The following is an 11,769-nucleotide window of genomic DNA, read 5'->3' as shown; positions in this document are numbered from 1 at the left end:
TTCTTTCTCGGTTAAACATTTTTCATTTTGTTCTACGATAATAAATTCAAGAAAATATTTTGCATACTGTCCATTCCAACTAAATGCTGCTGTAAAATATGATTAGTTAAATTAATTTAAGATTAAAAAAAACTCATATTCTTACAAATTCATACAAAACAATAAAAAATTTTACCTGGTATTACGTTATCCAATTTTGTTAATCCAAACTTTTCTTGTTTACGCTTCCACCATTTAATACTTTTTTGAAAGAAATAAGAAAAACTAACATTATTTTGAGAAGCTCGAGAATACTACTAAGGGACGAATTAATTTCTGTAGCTGAAAGCAAACTAAGACACATCGATTGCGTTAATAAATACTCAGAACAAACTGCCTGTGTTTACGTCAACAGACACACGTGATGCGCAACGTGGCAATGTGCAGACGCAGTTTTATAAATCACCGCAAGGTAGCGTATTCGAGCGCTGGAGTTCCGAATTATTATTTTAGTCTATGCATGAAGATGAATGAATGCGCCGAAAAAGTTAGGTCGTGCGAAAGCTGCCAGATGTGATGTAAAGTAGCATCATGGAGGATAAATTTGCGCTGAAGTGATAGTTTTTATCATTATTCTTTGGCAACGTCCCTTTCACAACAAGTTTGTTTATTTTATTTTTTTTTTTGTATTTCATGCTCATGTTCATGCTTATCGCAGTTTTAGTTATCTGATTCTCATCTTTCTGCTGGATTGTCCTCCCCTCGCAGAAAGTTTTACTGTGAAAAGTTTTAGAAAACATTCAATTTTGTTCGGAAAAGTATTGTTCCATTGTTTCTTGATTTTACGTTTGGAAGGAAAGTTGCAAAAATGGGTAAATACCACTGTTTTCTGCATTTTCTTAATTTTACTCATAAGCAGTAAGCAATATTTTTCAATACTGTCAATTTATTTATCGATCAATTTTCTCTGAGCGTTTTTAAAACCAAAAGTATAAGAAAATTTTCGTTAAATAATTTTCTGGAACTAGATTAAGTTTTTAATAAAAAGTAATTTAATAAAAACAAAAAACCCGACTGCGTAAAAACCAAAATAACTAAAAATGAAAATGTATAAGCCCAGTAGTTTAGAATGTATTAAGTACTACTTAATAACTACTCCGTTGAAAGTAAAGTTTTATAACCGTACACAGATAAGACAATTCATGAATTCAAAAGCAGAATAGAAGGATCAACAGTCGGAGCTCATTCCTTTCTGATTCAAGGAACCCCGTAAAATTTGAATGGGCCCCAACTGTTGATCCTTCTATTCTGCTTTTGAATTTATGAATTGTCTTATCTGTGTATGGTTATAAAACTATTTCAACGGAGTAGTTATTCAGTAGTACTTAATACATTCTAAATTACTGGGCTTATACATTTTCCTTTTTAGTTATTTTGGTTTTTTCGCAGTCGGGTTTTTTGTTTTTATCTAATAATTTTTTATTTTTCATTTTTTATTTAACTTTCATTGACTTAGTTATTATGATCATAAGACGGTACATTTCACAACCTTGTCATTTCATTTAGAGAGTTTGTATGTATCGTGAGGTTTATTAAATAACTTCCGGTGGTCTAAGCTACTGATAATTAGTCTCTCTAGGGACCTAACTCGGCTTAAAGCTACATGTGCTTGACCTTCGGCAAAAATACGCGAACTTCAGTCAACCACAGCACAGCTATATAAACAGCTTGTATAACTCATGATGGCACAAAATCGGAAACATCCCCCCCCCCCACCCCCTCCCCCGGCCCTGTCAATCAAATCTTTCTCGCAAAACTAAAAAAGCCTCTCAAGAAAGTACACGTCGCGAAACTCAGTCCTATGAATCAAAGCAAAAAGTGGACTTTTTTTCTTTTGGTGCTTATTGCACAGGTTTATTTTGATGAGGACTGCAATCTGAGTGTCTTGCCTTTGTTACGCATGATATATTTTTTATTACAGTACAGAATACATATAAAGAACACATGAAAGAATTTACATCAGAAAGAGGGGAAAGTACATCCAGAGCAAGGGTGTCTTGACCCACCGCCTCAAGTGGGAGAAGCAATCGCTTAGACCACACGGCCATTGAGACCCCAATCAGTAGACTTAGTAAACAAAAAAATTCAGGCAGCGAAAACTACCTGCATTTGTCACACGCAGGTAGCGTGCGACATAGTGTGCAACACCCAATGTGCGCCGATCCCGAACTGACAAAATGGTTTTGAAATGGTACTTTTGATTACTGTCATGTGTTTAGTGACACTCCCAAGGTTAAGACAAATCGATTGACTTAAGAATTACCAAAATTGGCCAAGGCGTTTAGCCTGTAGAACGCCACACAGAAACGGACATACATACATAGACTGATAAACACATTACCCTCCTTTGCGTTGCGCATGCGCAGTCGGGTAAAAAATAGAAGATAAGAGGTATTCTTAACACTGGCTTTGCTTGCTCTGCATATTAGTGGCAATTAATTAAAAAATATGGGTTCCTCACTTTTCAGTTCACTGTTGAAGAAGTTATTAAAACAAAGTAAGTAAAATAAAGTAATTGCCAAATTGCCATGCTTTTTAATAATAATTTTACATTTTAAAATCACAATCAGGCAATTGACAGTGATTGAGCTTCTGATAAGTATTATTAGTAAGATGTTTTCCGTTACTTTTGTTATCAATATGAGGGATGGTCTACTTTTTTACACCTACCCAGTGGCGTAGCTACACTTTCTGCCGCCCGGGGCGGTTCCTCAATTTGCCGCCCTTTTGATGAGAAATAGTTAGTACATTAAAGAGTCAAAAGTATTTTAATAAGGAAGAGAAAAGAAACTAAGTTTATTTTCTTCTCACTTTTTTTTGCAGAGGAGAAAGAAAAAAGAGAGGAATTCTTCGCCGCACCGAAAAATTCCAAAATGTAAGTCAAAATTGAGAATTTCAGGCAATTTTTAGTAACACATTTAGAAAAGAGGGTTGGAGCTCCCGCCATTTTTTTTTTTCAAAATTAAAATTAGTCTTATGCTGTATTTGGTAACGTACGAGGGTCGGAACATTTCAAGGAATTTTTCTGAAATTTAAGTGTTAAAAAGGCAATTTTAGGCTATCTTTGGATACGTGAAGATATTGGGGAAGGTTCAAAGGTGCTCTGACCAGAAAGTTTTTCCAACTAAACTGGAAAACATGTAAATGTAGGCTGTATCTAGTGGTGTGAGAGCCTCCCCTAACTCCACAAAGATCCTCTGGAATTTGTTGGTATTGAAGTTTTAAAAACTCAATATTGGGCTAAAAGATGAGATGTGATAGGCAGGGTGGGTTTTATCCCCTGGAAATGTTTCGAGACTCAAAGCCTGAAACTACACTTTTGGGCTGTTTGGTGACGTTAAGGAATAGAAAGGTTCGGTTGCTCTTCCCGAAAAATGTGACATTTATTGAATGTTTAACAACGCAATTTTAAATGGTCTTCGGTGGGTCCAAATTCCCCGGGTTCAAAACACATTTAAAGCTATCTTTGGCAACATTAGACAGAAACAAAGGGGTGGAGTTGAAAATGGAGCCCCCCCCCCAGAAAAAAACCCGCTGTTTTAGGCTATGTTTATCCAAGTTAAGGGAGAAAGAGATGGTTAGTGGCTCTCCTCCAGAAAATTTTCAAAACTAAAGTCCTGAAAATGCATTTTAAGCTTTGTGACAGTAAAAAAGAGTGTAAATATTGGAGAAATTTTCCTAATTTAAAGTTTTAGCAACGCAAATTTAAGGTAAATTTGGTTTCTCAAAGGGAGTTATAACCCCCTTTTGGATCCGTTCTTATGCGATTGTGCGAATCACTTTAATGTTGATAAACTCGGAAGTTGCCACCCAGGAAAGGAGTAAGTCCCCCCCCTCCCCTTCTGTAGATCCGACACTTCTATATTACCAAATTTGGATGATTCTCGTTTTTACTGATAGAGGGCGATAGGATAAAGAGGCCCTTTTTACCTTCGATTGACCTCTTGGTCAATCGAATGTAAAAAGGGCCTCTTTATGTGACTCATAAGAAAAAGCTTACATCAAAAGGGCCTCTTTATGTGACTCATAAGAAAAAGCTTACATCAAAAATCATTACTTTTGATTTAAATGTGAAGACATTTGCTAATTAGTATTAATCAGTAAATTGATGTCTAGGCTTTGCCTAGACATCAATTTACTGATTAAAGAGTTTTCTTTAAAATGAATGACTAAATGTGAAACTCATTGTTTTGGAATTTGTTGATATAAAACAGTTACACAAGCAATTATTATTTGAGTTGTGAGTAAGTGTTTTTTATAAAATGAACATAAAGTTCATTCTGTCTGAATGTAAGTTTTGTAATCAATTACGGATAAAAGCAATTGTTAAAACACTATCCTGAAAATGAGCAAGAAATCGCCCACCATTTAAGTCCTCTCTTCTTTTCCTCTTGTTGTCACTTTCCTTGCAAAAAAGTTTTTTTTTTTTTTAATAAGGTGATTTTTAGGGAATTTCCCTAAAATCAAGTTGTAGCTTCATCATATAACGAAAGGTTATGGAACTTATTGTTTCCATATTAAACTTTGTTGCAATAGTTAACCTTGACAGTTATTAAAAAAAAAAAAAAAAAAAACATGATCTCTTGACCACCTCCCTCAGTCTGTAGCGGAAGGAAGAAAAAAAACAAACAATAGTACTGAGATGTCCACAATAAAAACACATGTTTTGTAGTAGAGTAATTTTACTATCATTGTCATAATAAAACCTTACAATTCGAAGACCTTTTTTTTGCCTTCAGTAACAGATCAAAAGCATGATTTACTTATTGAGAAAACACATCGAATTTCTTCGCATCAAAAGTGTGAAATTGCCACCTCTCAAAAAGTGCCGCTCGGGGCGGAACGCCCCCTCTGCCCCTCCCTAGCTGTGCCACTGCACCTATCATACACTTTTGTAGGGATGTTAGCAGTTATAAAATTTGCTAACCGTCCTCTGATTCTGCAATAATGTTGATTTATAAAATAAGAAAGTAACTTTTACTTTCTCAAATTATCAAAGTAGAGTGTAATTACAAAGTTCAAGTGCAATTACAAAAAAAAAAAACTTATCAAGCAGGGTGATGTCGGAATTTCGCTGTATCAAAGAATTTTTTTTCTAGAACAACTTATTGTAGTAAGCTGTATCTTTTTATTTATACTTCACATGACACACATCTCAGGTTCTTGAGGATGTCTGCAGACGATTTCTGAACACAAAAGGCTTTTTTGAATCAATATCTGTACAAATCTGTCAAATATAAAATAGAAAAATACAGTTCGGAATACAGTAAAAAGTATGTATGCACTGCACACCATGCTTTTCCAAATATTGAATGTTCAGTTAAAATTGATAACAAAAAACATTTTTCCAAATGTCAAATATTTAAGTTTTTTTAAAACTGTACTCTTTGTATTTTTATTTAATGTCATTTCATAGTAGAAAATTATATTTTGTTTCTTTTGAAGTGTTAAAATGCATTTCCATTTAACATTCTAAATTTTTTCATTATATTATTAATTTAAAATAAATCATTCCAAGGTCTATGGTTTTTTTTCTGGTTACTGTTTTATATTTAAATGATTTAGAAATAGTGTGGTTAAATGTGTCACAATATTTAAGAAAAATTGAAAAGGGCAATTCTATGATAAGGTCAACCAGATGATCAAATTTTCAAAATTAAAATTTTTAAACAGATAAGGTGTCATTTTAAAGGTAAAGAGTTGTATAATTTGAAATGCCTGTCTAAAATTTGATCACTTCAGTTATAAATAAGTTACAGGAGGTTAAACTAAGGTCAACATCTTGAGTATTTTCAAACCATATTTGGTGACTCTCAAAGAAATTCTGTTTTTTCCCAAAAAATACATACTAATATTATGAATTGAGATGAATAACCATTTAAAGATACAATGTGTTGCTGGTGATGGTGCAAAAATGTGTCAAAATATAATTCATTTTGATTTGTAAAAGAATTCTTCTGGGGTACATTAAGTGTTTTACGTCCAACACCAAAATGCGTAGTTAATTATGCTGAGCCAATAATTTTAAAGCTACATACATGTATTTTTGGGTACAAAGTAAGATTTTCAATCTCATTGATGTAGCCTATTTTCATTTTGTAACAAGTGAATATTTTTTACTAAAATCTAGGTGTCGGACGTAAATTTTTTTTTACGTCCGACACTGTTACATTCCCTGAAACAACATATGTTTTAAACTGTCTTTCTTCTTTTTTTGCCTTTAAGTTAAAGTGAAACATGCATAGAAAACAACTTAGTGAATTTACTGTATATATGTTTAGGGTTGCTAGGGGGTAAGTAGGACCCATTTTGAGAAAAGGTGTGTTGAATGAATGTAATATAGTTTATTAAAGGGGATATCACACAAGAGAAATTACAGGACATCGCAACCGCAATAGCAACCGTAACGCTATCCGGAACTGGTTTTTCTGCTCACTTCCACAAACGATTGCTCCAAAATTCTCGTGTGCTATGGAAATTCGCAGTTGCTCATATAGGGGCAAACTTTTTCCTCCGCTAGAAAAAAATTGCCTTTAATTCTGGGCAAGTTACGAAGGAACCAATCAGGGTGCTGGGATTTCGTGACGTCAGGCAGCGTCTCTGTAAAATACATTCGCAATCGTGGCAACAGAAATGTGGGGATTCCTTTTATTGTTCTATTTATTTTATGTTTCAAAAATTTTCAGTTACACTTTAAAAAACGGATGAGCGACATTTAATCTTTGGTTTTGCATCTGATTTTGAATTTAAATTGCTACTTATATGTTAGTTAACATCAGTGCGAATTTTATACATTTCTTAATTTATATTGGTGTTTTTCGTTTCATTAGGTTTTTGAAAATTGTTTTGCACAAATGTTACAATGGGGTCGTTCCCAAGATTTAAAACATATTTTTTTTCTGAAAGAGCATGTTTAAAAACATAGGATCTGACCATTTTTTAAATAATTTGTTTTTGTTTAATATTTTTAAAAAATTACTTAAATCGTGGCGCTTTCATTGTTTACATTTCTGTCGTGTGACGTCACGAATGCTGAAATGCCATTCGTGTTGACATTCACAGAGCAAAATATTTAATTCACATCTTGACTCACTTGTATTTGTGACGTCATCAAGACCACGCCTTGTTTGAAAAATCGGACATTTAAAAAAATTAATTAAAAAATAACGGTTGGGAAAATAAAAGTATTTTTGGGTCCAAGTTTTTTTTTGCTTATTCTACAATTTCAGTGATAAAAGTACTACTTTTGACTGGAGGAAACCACCCCATTTTGATACTTGAACAATTACAGTAAATTTTTTCCTTGAAAAAGTTACGTGAAAATTCCTTTTTAAAAATCATAGCATTGAAGCTGTACTTTTCTTTTTTAAATCAAACTGATGGGTACATACAGTATGTACCATTTGAAAATACTTAAAATGTAGGAGAATGTGAGGCAAAGTGAAATGGTGAAATATTTACTCTAGTTTTAGCTCCACCTATTTAGTAATATTTTGACTGTGTAGTAACACATGTACTCTATTCCATTTAAGTAAAATAATCCCTCTAAAAATCAAAGAATATGATAATACAAAGATTTTTTTAAAAAAATGATACGCACATTGTAATATTTTGTTGAGATGTCAAAAATTATGTTTGGCATTATTAAATGATAAAGTTATTTTTATTAACATTTGAAATATTGATTGAGACGTACTAATGTTCAATGCAGTGTTAATTTGCTCAGTATTAAGCTTATTTGTATTATAAATGCTTGTATAGCTTGTATAAATGTGCATCATCGTTTCATTACATTTTTTTAAAGCGTCACTTTATTTTTAAATGTCTGGAACTATTTTAATAAACTCGGCCACAGATTTTCCTGTGTGCAATATGTATCTAGTGGCGTTATATTTGTGTAAGTTAAAGTGTTAGCACATCTCCAATATATTTATGAACTCGAAGTTTAAAAAAATAATTATAAAAGGCCTATTGATCAGAGTTTGCTGGCTTTTTTTTTTTTTTTTAATTTTTCATGTTTGTTTTTAGCTATGAATTTAGGTATAATTTGTTCGAATTAAAATTTCTTCTTACCTGTCAATAAGTGACTAATAATTCCTATCTAAAATTAAGATTTAATTTAGTAGTTATGGGAAAAAATAAGCCTAGAGAAGTCATATATTCTGTATGTCTTCTTTAAATGTAACAAGAGTATCACTTTAAATCAAACATTCAATTAATAGTAATAAAAGTTTTCTGTTTTTCTGAAATTTTCACCATAAGTTCTACAAATTAATGTTAAAACTCAAATATGAATTTAACAGGAGGAGCTTTGGTGACTGCATGAAATAATAATTGATGCTCTAGCTCTGAAATCATTGCCTTGATCATTCCCCCCCCCTTTTTTTTTTTTTTGCCATCTTTTCACAAATCCACATACAATTAAAGCTGCAAGAGCTGAATTAAGTATTTGATTACTAATTTCATCCATAAGTGTCGAATTAATGCGACGCAGCGTGATAACCAAATGCGGAATTGACGAAAACCGATGAACAAGCGCAAGCACACGGATGTAAGCTAAAAAATGGTAGCCCCCGTTGTGAACAAATCGAGCAACCGTCTGCGCAACCGGCAGTAACCCTGTAGGCAACTTCCCGTCCGAAAAACCAGTTCCAGATAGAGTTGACCGTTCCTATTGCGGTTACAATGTCCCGTAATTTCTCCCGTGTGATATCTCCTTAAGATCAGTTTTGGCAAATTTGCCATAACTATGAGTGGAAAAAGAAATTAGAAACACCAAATGACTGCATCTATGTAAAGTTGACTAATGAAGAACCATTATCAACATTCAACCCATATAAATCTTGATGGTTTTCTATCAGGTAGGTTTCATAAATAACTAATCACCAGCTTTTGTAGCTGAACTTTCAATTCCTACTAAGTCATCATAGTTGTCTTGTATGTCACTAATACAAATATTTCATCAGAGTTGCTTTTGATTTTCAAATCCTCACTGTTATGGAGGGGGGGAACTCTTACCCCATGGTATGAGGACCTCTTATAGCGAAATTTAATGGGGTAAGGGGGGCCCCTCCTCTAAAACAGTTTTGAATAATATTTTGTTCAAAAATTCTGATTGCAGTATGCACTCTAAGTTAAACTGTATATGAATGTTTAATGATCATAAAAAATGTATGCTAACCCGAAACACTTTGAGAAATGGCTGCTTAAACTCGCCAAAAAATATTTTTCAGTTTTTTTTTTTTGACTATAAGTTTTCTGACCTAGGAAAAAAAAATACCACGTAACCCAAATATATGCAAAATTAATCACTGTGATGAACTATGACATGATCAATGTAAAAAAGTATAAAAAACTATGCATATTTCAGTTTTAGGGGGTGACCCATTTAGGTACCCCAGTGTTCCACTGCCCCCAATCAACCCTACTTTTGAAATTACTTGGTTAATTTTGTTTCAGTATATGTAAAATATAATTTACATATTTATAACTGTAATCATTGTTATGTATTTACATTTTTAAGAGCAATAGTTTACTTCCAATATGAGCAACTTACGTTCAACACCGAAAATTTACATCCGACACCAAGCTAAAAATATTTTTTAAATAATTTTATTCTTTATAATATCATTTGAAAACTGTGAAATATGCTTCAATCATAAGTATACTTTAGATTTAAGCTGTTTTTAAAAGTAAAATGTAAGCAAATTCACAGACTTTTAATAATTTTTAAGTGAACCATCAGTTTTACTATTTGTGTGTTTACGTCCAACACCAACTCTTTAAATTTTTTTTAGTTTATACTTTAGGGATCTATTTTGAAAAACTAACATGATTTTTTATTCAGTTTGATGTTGTAAGTATCTTGTAAATAAATTTAATCATTTTGGAACAGTTTATATTTGGTAAATGGAATTAAAACTGAGAAATTTTTCTTCATTTTTTACGTCCGACACTGTGGAATTGCACAAAAGCAACGAAGTTCAACCATAATATCTAAATGCTTTCTTTTGAAGTAAAATAACTAAAATTAAATCAAATGCTTTCTAGCAACAATATATGAGTTAATTCTATGCTATTATACTCTGCCATAATTTTCATTCATTGTATGAAAAAAATACGTATTTGTTTGCCGTATGCTGAATATTTAAATTTGTTAATGATTCATTTGACAAATATTAACCCCACCCTTTCAGCTGAACTGAAAATACTGTTTGTTTGCCATAGAGGCAGTCTATCGAATACCAACAAAATGCTAAATTATGTAGAATACTGTTACAAATTCTGTAAATAGTAATTATTGTAGTAAAGTAACCTGTAAATAGTTTCCCGTAATGAATATACAGCCCCTATATACATTCGGCTGAAGTATACGATCCCCTATTTTTCATTGATAAAATTTGCGAAGGAAGAGAAATAAAATAACGGTCTACGATTTTCGAGATGCATTTGGCATCTTGTGGAATATTTGAGAGTTCTCTTTCGGTGTGTATAAAAAGCGTTATGCATGATAAAGAGTTCAGTTTCGATTGAGAATTTGTACTGAGAGCGTATTAGCTCTGTTTATTGCGAGGTATTTCGCTGTGTTGTTTTTCGTATTTGGAAGTAAATATGTGTGTAACCGTGTAGTTTACGGTGTTGTGTGATATTTGCTTAATTGCTGATGATTAATATAGCAGTTGTTGGTGATCTTTCCTTACATAGTGTAAATAAATTTCCTGTGTTTTTAATCAAGAACTGTGTCGTCCTTTCAAGAAAGTTGGAAGTCGCATCAGATCCGTTACAATTGGCGACCAACGTGGGGCTTCTTCTGGACTTTCTTGGAGTAAGTGTGACTTTGGACTTTTTTTCACGAAGACTGTTTGAATTTATGGACTTTGTTTTTATGGTGATTACTCGCGCAATGGATAATCAATTAAAACAACTTCTTGACGCAATCAATGCTGTAAAAAGTGATTTGACTGCAAGTTTTACTGCAAATCAAGAACAATTAAAAAATGACATTGTGGCTAATCAAGAGCAATTGAAAAATGAATTGGCGGCTAATCAAGACCAATTAAAAAGTTATCTGACTGCAAGTATGTTGGCAAATCAAGACCAATTAAAAAGTGATTTAAAGGTGCTGAAAAAGGACTTAACTTCTAACCAAGAAGAAATTAAAAACAACCTTATTTCGGTAAAGACTGTGATGGAAAATAAATGTAATGACATAGAGCATCGAGTTGATGATATTGAAGAAAAATTTGATACCGTTGAAAGCCGATTCAATGCTGTAGAAAATCATCTACTTAAAGAAGAGATCTTTAAAGATATGGAAAGGAAATTGGCGGCCTCTGGAAGCGGTGCTGGTGATTTTCTACCTTCAGCTGCACGACCGTCAATTAAGCTCACCAGATTTGACGGCAAATCCTTGTGGCAAGTATACAAGACTCAGCTCCTGATAGTTTCCGAAGCAAATGGGTGGGTCTCTGTTACCAAGGCCTGTCATCTTCCAGCATCCCTGAGAGGTGACGCAGCGGACATTCTCCAGACCCTTCCGGACAGCCAACGCCTGGATTTCGCCGCCCTCACATCTGCGTTGGAGCTTCGCTTCGGTGAGAAGTGCCAGAAAGATTTCAGCCGACTCCAGTTGAAGTCCCATTTCCAGAAAACTGAGGAAACCCTGCAAGAGCTAGCGGCGGACGTCGAGAGACTGTCTCATCTTGCTTTTTGCGACTGTCCTGTGGATCT

General features: G+C 33.3%; 1 protein-coding gene across 1 annotated transcript in view; it reads left to right on the top strand.

Moving 5' to 3' along the window:
• Positions 1–725: 725 nt before the first annotated feature.
• LOC129234653 (uncharacterized) overlaps positions 726–11,769 on the top strand; it is a 125,188-nt gene continuing 114,144 nt past the window's right edge. Inside the window, exon 1 of the mRNA XM_054868693.1 lies at positions 726–851. Within this exon, the coding sequence (XP_054724668.1) occupies positions 848–851 (4 nt within the window). The 5' untranslated portion in view covers positions 726–847. The remainder of the gene's footprint in view (positions 852–11,769) is intronic.

This window comes from Uloborus diversus, chromosome 1, assembly GCF_026930045.1.
Source record: "Uloborus diversus isolate 005 chromosome 1, Udiv.v.3.1, whole genome shotgun sequence".
In the NCBI taxonomy this organism is placed as follows: Eukaryota; Metazoa; Arthropoda; class Arachnida; order Araneae; family Uloboridae; genus Uloborus; species Uloborus diversus.
Note: the sequence above shows the minus strand (reverse complement) of the source record. Positions and strands in the feature narration are given on the sequence as shown.